We start from the raw sequence: 14,713 nt of genomic DNA, 5'->3' as shown, positions 1-14,713 counted from the left end.
GCTGTGAACTGGCACTGTAGCAGTGGGCTTGTCTGACTAGTCCTTGGTCATGTGGAACATAATGAGCATAAACATATAAATGGATCAGTAAAATGATTTCCGAGTGTGGTAAAACAATAGCAAACTAGAATAGAGTAATATGATAAAGAGCAATAGTGAGAGGACATAGAGGCCCCAGTCTGTCTGTATTGGCCTGTGTCTGAGTGAGTTTGTGTTGGTGTCTGTATGAGTATTTCTGTGTTGTGTTTGTTGCTCTCCGTCTCAGTTCCTCTGTGTGTGTGTTGCAGGAGGTGTGGCCAGTGGAGGGCACTGCTGTGTGTGAAAAAGAGAGTGCATCCCTGACTGGGAGTGTGGGAACTGCTAAGAGAGAGAGAGAGAGAAATGACTACTGTCAGAGTGGAAAACCCATTCTCCATATGAGAAAGGACCATTATGTATGAGAAAGACTGAAACATCTCTGAGAGAAGAGACACTGGGCCCTTTGGTTTTGGTGAGAAAGAGTTTCAAGAGACATGGGTCCCTATTCTGAGACTGGGATGCCTCCTCTCAGATGGAGATTAAGATCCCTGTACTGTGATGGCTTGCTCTGATTTCCTGAAGTGCCTTTAGTTTTCCTCAAATTGTTCTTTTAAATACATTGGCTCCATTTTTTAGGACTGAAATAGGACAGGTATCAGAGTTCTTTGAGGACTTGAATCATGACTGAATGAGCTTGTTGAGGCTTGAGGATACTCCCCTAGGGCGCACACAAATACCAGAGCCCTCCTCAGTCTACCCATCCTACCGCCTCCCACGGGGGCCCTGCTACTGCCTTTCAGCAACCCAGACAACCCAGGCCATCCTAGTGGGCTCCCCTTTACCCTACAGTCTTGTTTCTTCTTTTAGTCTTGTGTACTTCAGAATTTTCGTAGCACAGAGGAGAGGCCAAGAATATATCTGCCCTTCAAAAGGAGTGTCTAAGGGACAGTGGGGTATGGATTGGGATCGTGTGGAGTTTCCCTATCTACACACAGGGCATCTGACAGAAAGTCAGCAGGGAAGGGAAGACACTCCTATGGAGCCCTTTAGCCTGGGGATGAAGGATAACATCCTGAGATACTCCAAAGCAGGGGCTGTGGTAGGACATTGAGCACATGTATAATAGTCAAACTTAGAGGTCTGCAAAACTGCTGGGAAGCACACTTCCTCAGGAAGTATGGAACAAGTTGGTTCATTTGGAGGCCAGAGAAGAGGGGAGCCTTGAATATCTGCAATGTTCAAATTCCCTGATTCCCCCAGAATGGCTGGAGTTGCCCAGAAACCTCTTGATTGGCAAGCTCAGGAATTGGCATTTATTTTCAAATAGAAGCTGATTGCAGCTTCTTGTTGTTCTCAGCCCTTTCTTAGGTTCTTCTAAAGACTACCCATGTTCACTGATGACTTTTTCAAGGTAGATATGTGCAAGGAGTGACCTTGCCCTGGGAAATTGTGATCTCTTACACAAAGAGAGAGATAGACTTGTAGGAATTGACAGTGATTGCTGAAAAGGCCCAGCTGTGTGCCAAAGATTTCCTCTTCCTCTTTTCTATCCAACCTAGGGACACAGCAACCAGTGAAAAGTAGAGAGGGATTGGAGACTAGCCAGTGAATCGGCAAAATCAAGACCCTGTTACTCCACCTCGACCAGAAATGTTCTTGATAAAGTGATGCCTAGGTTTACTCCATTAAACAAATGGAAAACTTTTTTCCTGTTCTCTGTAAGCATAATGTTTTCCTTTTTAAACATTTTCTTTTATGATAAAACATTTTGCTTTTTTCTAGTTTTAATTTCATATTTTCTAGGTATTGTCATCATTTGGGAATTTTCCATTTTTAATTTTTCAAGTTTTATTGGTATGAAGTTGTGTTAACTTTTTTTATCTTTTTAATATCTATAGCCTGTTTTAGGATTGCCTAATATTCCTGATTTTTGTGCCTTACCTAATTTAATTGATTCATCATTTCAGATGTTCATTCATTTTCAAATATTCAAGGATTCAAAGATTAGCTTTTGTGTTCTACTATCATATGTTTATTCTGGTTCATGGATTTGTAGTCATATCTTGATCATTTTCTACCTTCTGTTTTTAGTTGGAGAAGATGCACTTTTTTGTGTGATCTTTTTATCAGATGATAAACTTGTGTATTTGGATCTTCATTTGATTTCTCAAATAAACATTTGACACTATAAATTTTTCTGGCTTCCCCTAAATATTTTCACAGCCATTCAATTCATAGAATTTCCATTTCTCATTATAATTATTTGATTCATTTTGATAATAATTTCTTAGGGAAAAAAATTTTGTGGGAGCATAATCTTTCTAAGTTTATTCTTATTTGGTCAGGTAATGTTGATATAATAAAAACTGAAATTTGGTGAGTGAAGTACTTATAGTCTTGAGTGTGGTCTCTAATGTTTTATATGAATTTTAAAAATAGCTGCTTTATAATTGTCATGTGTACTGTTTTCTATTTGTCTATTATATTATGCTTATTTTTTCAGCTTATACCTTTTATATACTTTTATATCTTTTACTATATACATTTACATCTTTTACATATGTTGCATATCTTTTTACTTTATATGTTTGTATCTTTTATATACTTAATCCTCTGCTTTGGTACTCTGTAGTTTGAGTACTTTATGAATAATTTGGGATTGTGGTTTATTCATTCGTTCAATCATTCTGCTTGCAGTTAAACTATGTGCAGCTGCCAGTCTTTCAATAATTGTGAAGTATTTTCAGCTTTATCTCTAAAAAGTACTCTTACCTCTTCTGTATTAGCTTCTTCTGAGACAATTGTATTTTCTGTGTTTTTCATACTATATAAACTTTCTTTTATATTTATCATTATTTTTTCTCTTTAGAATGTATTTAGATGCTTTCCTTAAATCTATTTTTGTTAAACTGTATGTTATCAGTCTGTTATTTCACCATTAGCTTAATTTTTTATTTTCATTTCAAGTGGTTGAATTCAACCCCAGTCTACTTTATTTGGATTTTGTTGTTATTATTCTGACTCACGTTTTGACCTTTTATTACTTTGAATATACCATATATAGGCCTTTTGTCATCTGTATTTGCAGGGTTCATAATTTACATCTTTGTGGACCTTTATCTTTTGCCTGTATTGGATATTCCTTGTCTTTGTGTGGTTGTGTACTTTTAGAATATTATACGGCCCATTATAAAGTTGGGATGACTTGTGTTTATAACAGTTGAATGTTATACTCCCCCACCCCCCAAAAAAACCACTAAAGTTGTTCAATGACACTAGTATTTCTGGATGATGATAGTTAACAAATCAAAATGTACACACCAACTAGAAACTGGTGATGAACCACCTTTTCCTACAGCTCAGTGCTTTTTGGTGTATTAGTCACTGAAGGCTCAAGACTGAGAACACTGGGAAGCATGTTCAGCAATGCAAAGTCACTCACTGTGCTTGAGTAATATTCTACTTATCAAGGTTTTAAGGACTAACAATTGAAACTGAGCAGGAAAACAAAACTCAGCCAAATATAAAGTGTTTAAAGACACCTACTTCCCATCTCTTAGCAAAATGAGTATAGTTTTTAAACGATCCCTTGTGACTACCATGGTAACTAACAATTCTGTTGAGCAATATTCAGAGATTACTGGAATATAAAGATAAGAGGAGCTTTATATTAGGTGCCTATTTCACATTGGCACTAGCAACAGGTTCTTACCCTTGAAAAAGAATGAAACAAACCTTACTTGATTTTGAAAAGCTTTGGTTGGTATCTGAATGGATTTTCTATTTTACTCCCTCCAGTTCCCTCATTCCCCATTTCAGGAATATTTAGGAACTAAGCCATTAATTAAATTTAACTCTGTAGGTGAGGTGATGGTTATGATCTGAAGGAGTAAAAGTAGTGGGAAAAATACAACAGAAAAAAGGAATAGCTCGTAATTCAAGTAATTCTAATAATCATCATATTGTGTATCTTACATAGGAGGAAAACTAGAACTGTGGGGTTGCATGTGCCTCAAGGCAAAACTTTTTTTTATATCTAAATAATGAAATTTTTTTTTTGATATTACATAACTTGTTTGTATGAGTCCTAGTACCTGTAATATAGTACATTGTCCATCTCAAAAAGGTAACAGTCTGGCAGGTGGCAGTAAGGATTTCTTTATAAGGTTCACAGTTTCTGGCAAATTTCTTGCTTTGTTTGTTCTTTTTCTGAAAATTGGATGTGTGTTTGAACATACCCAATCTTACTCATAAAAGTAGTGATTTTTCATATTTTGAGATAATTGTTAATTGTATTCAAGTATAGAATTGTACTAATTCTTTCATAATTCTGATTAGTATTCATTCAACAAACATTTCTGATCACCTATGTATCAGCTACTATTCTATTTTTTATTATATATTTGACATACAACATGTAAATTTAAGGTATATACCATGTTAACTTGATACATTTATTGTAATATGGTTGTCAACATGGCAATCATTAGTGCCTTAATCATATTTCTTTTTAGTGGTTAGAATAATTAAGTTTTAGTCTCTCAGCAAGTTTGATGATTATAATACAGTATTGTCTATATGGACTGTATTGTGCATTATATCTCTAGGACTTGTTTACTAGTTGCAAGTTTGGGCTCTCAAACATCTGTTCCACTCCCCCACCCACCACCCCCTGGTAACCGCCATTCAACTCTTCTGTTTGTACAAGTTTTTCTTTTTTTTAAGGTCCACATGTAAGCGATACCGTACAGTACTTGCCTTCCTCTGCCTGACATCTCACTTAGCATAATATACTCAAGGTCTAGCCCATGTTGTTGTAAATGGAAAGATACCCTTTATTATGATTGAATAATATTCCACTCAGTGAATTTTTATATATATACGTACGTGACCTCTTTATCGATTATTCAATTGACAGGCACTTAGGTTATTTCTATGTCTTAGTTATTGTGAATAATGCCACAATAAATGTGGAAGTGCATATATTTCTTTGATAACTTACTTTCATTTCCTTTGGGTATATACACAGAAGTGGAATTGCTGGGTCATATGGTAGATCTATTTTTAATTTTTAAAGAAACTCCATAATGTTAGATATTTTGGCTGAAAAATCATTACTTTCCCACCAAGAGTGGACAAGGAGTCCCTTTTCTACACTTCCTGATTATCACTTATCTCATCTTGATGATAGGCAATCTAATAGTTGTGAGATGATGTCTCATTATGGTTCATTTCCATTTCCCTGATAATTAATGATTTTAAAAATGTTTTGTGTATGTATTGGCCATTTAGATGTCTTTGGAGAAATATCTGTTGACTTCCTGCACATTTTTAATCAGATTGTTTTTCTGTTACTGACTTGTATGGGTTTTTATATATTTTGGATATTTACCCTTTATCAAAAATATGGTATGCAAAACTTCCTGTCTCTCAGCATAGTAAGATGCTATAGAGTTACTACTTGTTTTATCTGTGCTATACTGCATTCCTTGTGACCTACCTATATTGTGACTGCAAATTATAGTGCCCCTTAATCCCTTTCTCCTTCCCAACAGTCCTCCCCAACACCTCCCCTTAAGTAACCACTAGTTTCTTCTCAGAGTTTGATTCTGCAGCTTTTTTGTTCCTTCAATTTTGCTTTGTTTTTATACTCCACAAATGAAGTCATTTGGTAGTTGTCTTTCTCCTCTTGGCTTATTTCACTGAGCATAATACCCTCTAGATCCATCCACGTTGTTGCAAATGGTAGGGTTTCTTTTCTTTTAATGGTCGAATAAATTCCATTGTGTATGTGTACCACATCTTTATCCATTAATCTATTGGTAGACACTTAGGTTGCTTCCATGTCTTGGCTATTGTAAATAGTGCTGTGATAAACATAGGGGTGCATATGTCCTTTTGAATCAAGGTTCTTATTTTCTTGGGGTTAGTGCCTAGGAGTGGAATTCCTGGGTCAGTGATATTTCTATTTTTAGTTTTTGTGGAACCTCCATATAACTTTCTGTAAGGGATGAATTAATTGACATTCCCACCAACAGGGTTCTGCTTTCTCCGCATCCTTGCCCACATTTGTTGTTTTTTTTGACTGTTGACTGTTGACCATCCTAACTGATGTGAGGTAATACTCATTGTTTTGATTTTCATTTCCCTGATGATTAGTGATGTGAAGCTTCTTTTCACGTGCCTGCTGGCCATCTGAATTTCTTCTTTGGAGAAGTGTCTGTTCATATCCTCCCCCCATTTTTTAATAGGGTTAGTGCTTTTTGGGTGTTGAGACTTATGAGCTCTTTATATATTTTGGATGTTAATCCCTTATTGGAAAAGTCATTTACGAATACATTCTCCCATACTGTAGTATGCCTTTTTGTTCTACTGATGGTGTCCTTTGCTGTACAGAAGCTTATAGTTTGATGTACTCCCACTTGTTAATATTTTATTTTGTTTCCCTTGCTGGAGGAGCTGTGTTCAGGAAAAGGATGCTTATGTTTATATTCAAGGGATTTTTGCCTATGTTTTATTCTAAGAGTTTTATGGTTTCAACACTTAAATTCAGGTCTTTGACCCATTTAGAATTTACTTTTGTGTATGGAGTTAGACAGTAATCAGTTTCATTCTCTTACATGTAGCTGTCCAGTTTTGCCAACACCAGTTGTGGATGAGGCTGTCATTTCCCCATTGTATATCCATGGCTCCTTTATCATATACTAATTGATCATATATGTGTGGGTTTATATCTGGGCTGTATTCTGTTCCATTGATCTATGGGTTTGTTCTTGTGCCAGTACCAAATTGTCTTGATTATTATGGCTTTGCAGTAGAGCTTGTAGTTCAGGAGCATAATCCCCCCATCTTCATTCTTCCTTCTCAGTATTGCTTTGGCTATTCTGGGTCTTTGTGGTTCCATATTAATTTTAGAACTATTTCTTCTAGTTCCTTGAAGAATGTTGTTGGTATTTTGATAAGGATTGTATTGAATCTGTAGATTGCTTTAGGAAGGATAGTGATTTTGACAATATTAATTCTTCCTATCCATGAGCACAGATGTATTTCCATTTATTAGTGTCTTCTTTAATTTCTTTCATAAGTGTCTTGTAGTTTTCAGGTGTAAGTCTTGCACCTTCTTGGTTAGGTTTATTTCTAGGTATTCTGTTCTCTTTGATACAGTTGTAAATGGAGTTGTTTTCTGATTTCTCCTTCTGCTAGTTCATTGTTAGTATGTAGGAATGCAACAGATTTCTGTGTATTAATCTTGTCTCCTACAATTTTAATGAATTCAGTTATTAGTTCTAAAGTTTTAGGGTGGATTCTTTAGTTTTTTTTTTTAGGTTCAATACCATGTCATCTGCAAACAGTGAGAGTTTAACTTCTTCTTTACCAATCTGGACGCCTTTTATTTCTTTGTGTTGTCTCATTGCTATGGCTATTATCTCCAGTACTATGCTGAGTAAACATGGTGAGACTGGGCATTCTTGTCTTGTTCCTAATCTTAGAGGGAAAGCTTTAGGCTGTTTGCTACTAAGTTTGATGTTGGCTGTGGGTTTGTCGTATATGGCCTTTGGTATATTGAGGTACATACCTTCTAAACCCATTTTGTTGAGAGCTTTTATCGTGAATGATGTTGAAATTTGTTAAATGCATTTTCAGCATCTGTCGAAATGATCATGTGACTTTTGTCCTTTTTGTTGATGTGTTGGATGATGTTGATGGGTTTTCGAATATTGTACCATCCTTGCATCCCTGGAATAAATCCTGCTTGATCATGATGGCTGATCTTTTTGATGCAGTTTTGAATTTGGTTTGCTAATATTTGGTTGCATCTATGTTCATGAGGGATACTGGTCTATAATTTTCTTTTTTTGTGGTGTCTTTCTCTGGTTTTGGTATTAGAGGGATGCTGGCCTCATAGAATGAGTTTGGAAGTATTCCCTCCTCTTCTACTTTTTGGAAAACTTTAAGGAGGATGAGTATTAAGTCTTCACTAAATGTTTGATAAAATTAAGTGGTGAAGCCATCTGGTCCAGGGGTTTTGTTCTTAGGGAGTTTTTTGATTACCAATTCAATTTCCTTACTGGTAATTGGTCTGTTCAGATTTTCTGTTTCTGTATCAGCTTTGGAAGGTTGTATTTTTCTAGAAAGTTGTTCATTTCTTCTAGGTTGTCTAATTTGTTGGCATATAATTTTTCATAGTATTCTCTAATGAGTTTTGTGTTTCCATGATGCCTGTTGTGACTTTTCCTTTTTTCATTTCTGATTCTTTTTATATGTGTACACTCTCTTTTTCTTTTGCTAAGTCTGCCTAGGAGTTTATCTATTTTATTTTCTCAAGCAGCTCCTGGTTTCATTGAATCTTCCTATTGTTTTATTCTCAATTTTATTTATTTCTAATCTGATCTTTATTATGTCTTTCCTTCTAGTGACTTTGGGCATCATTTGTTCTTGTTTTTCTAGTTTCATTAATTGTGAGTTTAGACTGTTCATTTGGGATTGTTCTTTTTTATTGAGGTAGGCCTGTACTGCTATATATTTTCCTCTTAGAACTGCCCTCACTGCATCCCACAGATTTTTGGCTGTTGAATTTTTGTTTTCATTTGTCTTCTTATATTACTTGATCTCTGTTTTTAATTGGTCATTGATCCATTATTTAGGAGCATGTTAAGTCTCCATGTGTTTGTGGGCTTTTTTATTTTCATCTCATAATTTATTTCTAGTTTCATAGCATTGTGGTCTGAGAAGCTGGCTTGCACAATTTCAACCTATTTGAATTTATTGAGGTTCTTTTTGTGTCCTAGTATGATCTATTCAAGAAAATGTTCCATGTACACTTGAGAATAATGTGTATCCTGTTGCTTTTGGGTGGAATGTTCTGTAGATGTTTGTTAGGTCCATCTGTTCTAATGTGTTGTTCATTGCCTCTGTCTCCTTACTTATTTTTTGTCTGGTTGATCTGTCTTTTTGAGTGAGTGTTGTGTTGAAGTCTCCTAAAATGAGTACATTGCATTCTATTTTCTCCTTATTCTGTTAGTATTTGTTGCACATATTTGGGTGCTCCTATGTTGGGTGCATACATATAATAGTTATATCCTATTGTTGAACTGATCCCTTTATCATTGTGTAATGTGCTTCTTTGTCTCTTGTTTCTTTGTTTTGAAGTCTTTTGTCTAATACAAGTACTGCAACTCTTGCTTTTTTCTCCCTATTATTTGCATGAAATACCTTTTTATCCCTTCACTTTTTAGTATATTTATGTCTTTGGGTTTTAGGTGAGTCTTTTGTAGGCAGCATAGATGGGTCTTTTTACATCCATTCTGTAATTCTATGTCTTTTGATTGGTGCATTCAGTCCATTTACATTTAGGGTGATTATCCATAGATATATATTATTGCCATTACATGCTTTAGATTCGTGGTTACCAAAGGTTCAAGGGCAGCTTCCTTACTATCTAACAGTCTGTCTTAACTTGCTTATTATGCTATTTCAACCACAATCTAAAGGTTCTTTTTTTGTTTCCCTTCCTCTTCCTCCTCCATTCTTTATATATTAGTTGTCATATTCTGTACTCTTTTGTGTATCCCTTGACTAACTTTGTGGTTACTTGGTTTAATTTTGTATTTGCTTAGTATTTAATTTGTCTACTTCCTTTACTGTGGGTTTATTTTCTCTGATGACAGCTATTAATCCCTAGGAGCATTTCCATCTAAAGCAGTTACTCAAAAATATCTAGTGGAAATGGCTTGGTGGTGAATTCCCTCAACTTTTGCTTATTTGAAAAATTTTAAATCCCTGCTGCACATTTAAATGATAATCTTTCTGGATAGAGTATTCTTTGTTTGAGGCCCTTCTATTTCATTGTATTAAATATATCATGCCACTCCCTTCTGGCCTGTAAGGTTTCTGCTGAGAAGTCTGTTGATAGCCTGATGGAGTTTCCTTTATAAATGATCATTTTTCTCTTTCTCACTGCTTTTATTTTGTCTGTCCTTATCCTTGATCTTCACCATTTTAATTATTACATGTTTTGGTGTTGTCTTCCTAGGGTTCTTTGTGTTGGATGATCTCTGCACTTCCGTTACCTGAGACACTATTTCCTTCCCTAGTTTAGGGAAGTTTTCAGCAATTATTTCCTTGAAGAGACTTTATCCCTTTTTTTCCCTTCTTCTTCTCCTGGTACCCTTATAAAGAGAATATTGTTCCATTTGGATTGGTCACACAGCTCTCTTATTACTCTTTCATTCTTAGAGATCCATTTTTCTCTCTGTTCCTCAGCTTCTTTCTTTTCCTGTTCCCTAATTTCTATTTCATTTACCATCTCCTTTACCTCATCTAATCTACTTTTAAATTCCTCCATTGTATGTTTCATTTCAGATACTGTATTTTTCAAAATTTCTCTTTGTTGAAGTCTTCCCTGAGATCTTGAATATTTTTCTGTAGCTCCATGAGCATGTTTATGACTTATTTTGAAATCTTCATCAAGAAGATTGGTGATTTCTGTTTGACGAAGCCCTCTTCCTGGCATTTTTTCTTGAATTTTTGTTTGGACCAAATTCTTCTGTCTCTTCGTTATTTTTTTAGTGTTTCTTATGGGAATAATAGATTTGTGTAGGAGGCCCCCTTTAGTGCCCTGAAGTTTAATTTCCTGTGCAAGAGCTCCTGCTGTTGTCATGCAGTGAGTTGGCACCTGTCTGCCTTGCTTGTAGTGTTCCGCTTCGGCCTCCTGCAATTGTTGGGGCTCAGGTGAGAGGGACCAGCATCTGCTGGGAGGAAAGAGATCCTAGGGATGGGCTTTGCACACAGCTACCTGTCTGGCCCAAAATGGGACTGAGTAGGCTGAGGGTTCTCCCCCTGCCTACCTGGGAGTAAAGTTTAGTTTCACTGTGAGGAGTCTCCAGGCTATATTGCCAGTGGGGTGGTAGAGTGTTTGAAGCTCCTGAGGGCTCCCAACCTGTTGGGCTGATGGCAGGCTGGGGAGGTATTTTTCACCTGATGTTTCTCCTAAACAGGGAGCACTTTACACTCCTTGCCCCTCTGGTGCCCCTCTCACTGCTGGGTAGTCTTTCAAACTGACTGCTCTGCTTTTTGCTCAGGGGTTCTGCTGTAGCATGCTTATTCTCCACAGGTGGCTGGGATCTCCACTTCCCTGAGTGTTCTGCCTGTCTCCATCTCTGTTGGCCAGCCCCATGAATACCAGGGCACCATGCAATGTGGGCTTATGTTCCCAGTGCAGATTTCCAGGGCCAAGTGTTCAGAGTCCTGGGCTTCTACTCTATCCTCACTCTGTTCCTCTTCCTCCCTCCTGTGTGCCAGGGTGAGGGAGGGCTTGGGTCCTGCTAGGTCGCAGCTTTGCTACTTTACCCTTTTCTGTAGGGTCTTCTCTTCTTTACCAGATGTAGGTAGTCAGTTCAGTCTTCCAGTCTTTTCCAGATCTGGTTGTATTTGCTCTTTTTTCATGTTCTGTGTGTTTTGGGGAGGAGGTTTTTGCTTTGCCTTCCCACAATGCCATCTTTTTTTCCCAGAATACAAATTATTCTTATATTTGACTCTCTGATTGAAACCAATAGCTCTCACAGGGTTTCTTCAGTATCTTAAAGTCTTAATTTTCTTTTCTAATTGAACTATTTCTGTATTCCTACCATCCAAATCACTTATTCTTTCTTCCATCTGATCTTGCTTGTTACCAAGATTTCTGTTGCATTGTTCATATTATTCATTGAATTCTTTGGTACCAGAATTTCTGTTTGGTTCTTTTTATAATTTAAGTCTCTTTGGTAAGGAACTCCTATTCATTAATTCTATTCCTGAGTTATAAATTGCCTTTCTCAATTTTCTTAAAGATCGTTGAATTTCTTCAAAACTGCTATTTTAAATTCTTTATCATTTAGATTGCAGTATTCCATGCCTTTGAATTCAGTAGCTGGAGAATGATTATTTTATTTTTGTGATACTGTAGGTCCTTGATTTCTCATGTTTGAAGATACGTACTTTCTGCTTTAGCATTTGAGGTAGCAGACACTTTCCTTAATTAAAGTTTTATGTTTACTTTGTATATTACAATTCAACAAGCTAGCTATTAGAAACCTTTCTTTTTTATTCTAGAAGGTAACACTAAAGCTCAAGTCTGTGGTTTCTTCTACAAGACCTGGCTCTCTTGGATGCACTCAGGAGTGCACACAGAGAGATGGCAACAGAGTAGGAGGAAGTATAAGCTTAGCACCTGGGGTTTTGGGGTGCAGATGGGCCTAGTTGGAGGTCTTTCAGTGGGGCAGGTCCAAGGTCATGGGCAGATCTCCTACTGAAGTCCAGAAGTGGACAGCAGGAAACACATTCCTTCAGTGTACTCTGATATTCTTGTCTGCCTCCTTCCCTTTTTTCTCCCTCACCTCAGTCAAGGAGGTCCATCCTTAGAAATCCACGTGTTGCTGGAGAGAAATAGCACAATTATTTCAAAAACAAAAAAGGTAAAGGGTACTGAGAGGCACTGGAATGCATGACAAATGGATGTATGGATGTGGGTACTCCTTCTGTGAACACAGCGTTATTTTCTTGAGTTGATCTGAGGTATGGTCTAGCTTTGTTGCAGAGGACAGAGATTTGTAACTCAATTGTGGTGCCAGTGCACTGCTCTGCTCTGGAATTTTTTTTGCAGCTTAATAAGAGCAAGCAACCTGCAGCCCAAACTATATAACCGATCCTGATGTCACTCCCAATAACAAATGAATATATATTAGCCTTTGTATTACACTATACATATCTCTAGAAATATAGTTCCAAATAGCTAGGGTGTAATTTAAGGAAATACCTTTATTTAATGACTTCCAAAGGATAGTATTTTCTGTTAGACATGTTACAATACTTAGTTTTAGTTTGGAAATTTAGGTTAAAAAACTGTTGGCATCATGTTTGTTTTTTCCTTCCTAGCTGGGTGTATTGAATGTCAAATATTTTTAGAAGTATGTGTGCATTTACATTCAATGTAAACGTGAAGGCAGGCATCATTCTCTTTATAATTAATTTATTTTGTGTTATTTTTTAAGGAGTCATTTCAATCATGAAGACACCTGGAAGCTACAGGAAACTAATGTCCCTTTGTTGTATTACTGATTGCTATCAATGTTTTGCTATTTTTTATCTGAGTATCCTGTTCATTTGCAAAGAAGCTAAATGATGGCTTGGCTCATTTTCAAATTTTGTATTAGAGCAGAATTTACATTTAGTGCTATCATAGAATTCAAGGGATGTTTGCTTCTTGGATATTTGGCTTAGTTTGGTGATATTAAAAGTTTTGTGATGACAACAATGTACTTGTTTTGTTCAATTGCAAATGAAGTCTAATATTTCCTAAATGGTTAAGTATATGAAATCATAAATAATATGAAATACAGAAAAAGGAAAAACCTAATTTCTTCCTCTAGGCTTTGCTGTCTTCACAGAAGTACATATGCTTGGCAGAAATCTAGATAAAGAATCTTAGCCTTGTAACTAATTGTCCAAAGGTTTCCATAAAGTTTTGTTTCGTACTTTAGTCCTCAATCCTTTGATTTGCAATTTCTCCCTTGAGGCATTTTTTATTAGCATCCAATGGCCCTCTTCGATTGACCAACTATTTCATTGGTTTTACTCTTGCTATTGAATAAGAAACCAAACTTTTTTATATATTGTTCGTATTTTGTGGAGTAGTGTTTGCTTGCTTCTTTAATGATGCTTTTTGCTGAACAGCCCATATTTGGGGAAGCAAAAGAGAAAATTGAACTTGCTAACTCTCTTTATTTAACCTATGTTATTCTACATATATGTGGTGTGAGAATAGCCCTGTGAAGGCAACCAGACTGTGAACATTACGTTTTCCTTCATGAAGTGATCTTTGAAAAATGCACTTGAAATTCTTGGACTAAGTGAATGAAGTCCTGAGAGAAGCAAGTTAACTACATCCATAATGCAAATTTCAGTATCCTTTGATAACAAACATCTTTGAATGTCTATGACAGTGGGTTTTATAATTTGAGCTTAAATGAAAGGTTGCTGCTATATTGATGGTGTGCCAAATTCTAGTTGGTTTTGATCCCTATAGGTGAAAATTGTTCTGTTCTATGTAAGACTTATCGCTAATAGCCATTCTCAGCTTCCGTTTGCATAACAGACATGGGTACACAGTCCTGGCTCATTCCTAATGGCCATAAATGTGATGAATCTCTTCTGCACCCCACCCCAAACATTACCCCATTCAGCCACTACTGGTTAACAGACATTTGGCATACAAGATAAAATATTTCTTTTCTACTTATTAAAATATGTTGAGATCAGAATAACATAAATATGCTACAGAAATATGTAAAGTAGGGAGCTGCATCCACATGAGGTGAAATAGATCCAGAGAATGTTTTGGAAATAGTGGGATGTGAAATAGGCCTCTGTAAAAGCTATGTTTTATCGGAGAATTTTAGAGTGAAGCATATTCTAGGCAAAATAAACAGAAAAATTCCAGATTTGGATATATAGGATAATATAACAAAGTGTCCAGGAACAGCAGATTAGTAATGTGGCTGAAGGAAGGGTGTTCTGTATGTGTGACTGGGAGAGAATTGTGTTTGGACTGCAGAGGCAGTTAGCTGGACAAATTATGGTAAATGATGTCCTGAGTTGGAACGTTAGAGACAAAAGCAAATAAATGTTGAAACTTCAAACTTTACCTGTTAGTCTTAAT

The 14,713-nt window shown here is 36.3% G+C and overlaps 1 protein-coding gene across 6 annotated transcripts in view; it reads left to right on the top strand.

Annotated features, from left to right (window-relative positions):
* Positions 1 to 14,713, top strand: part of ZWINT (ZW10 interacting kinetochore protein) — a 29,500-nt gene that overhangs the window by 3,589 nt on the left and 11,198 nt on the right. For 2 of the 6 annotated variants that reach the window (XM_036928828.2, XM_036928832.2), the window contains exon 8: positions 288 to 1,369. The exons of 1 other annotated variant lie outside the window; for it this stretch is intronic. In XM_036928828.2, the coding sequence (XP_036784723.2) occupies positions 288 to 440 (153 nt within the window). In that variant the 3' untranslated portion in view covers positions 441 to 1,369. 3 more of the 6 variants (XM_036928831.2, XM_036928829.2, XM_036928830.2) reach the window with 3 other exon arrangements.

This window comes from Manis pentadactyla, chromosome 8 (genome assembly GCF_030020395.1).
Source record: "Manis pentadactyla isolate mManPen7 chromosome 8, mManPen7.hap1, whole genome shotgun sequence".
Classification (NCBI taxonomy): Eukaryota; Metazoa; Chordata; class Mammalia; order Pholidota; family Manidae; genus Manis; species Manis pentadactyla.
Note: the sequence above shows the minus strand (reverse complement) of the source record. Positions and strands in the feature narration are given on the sequence as shown.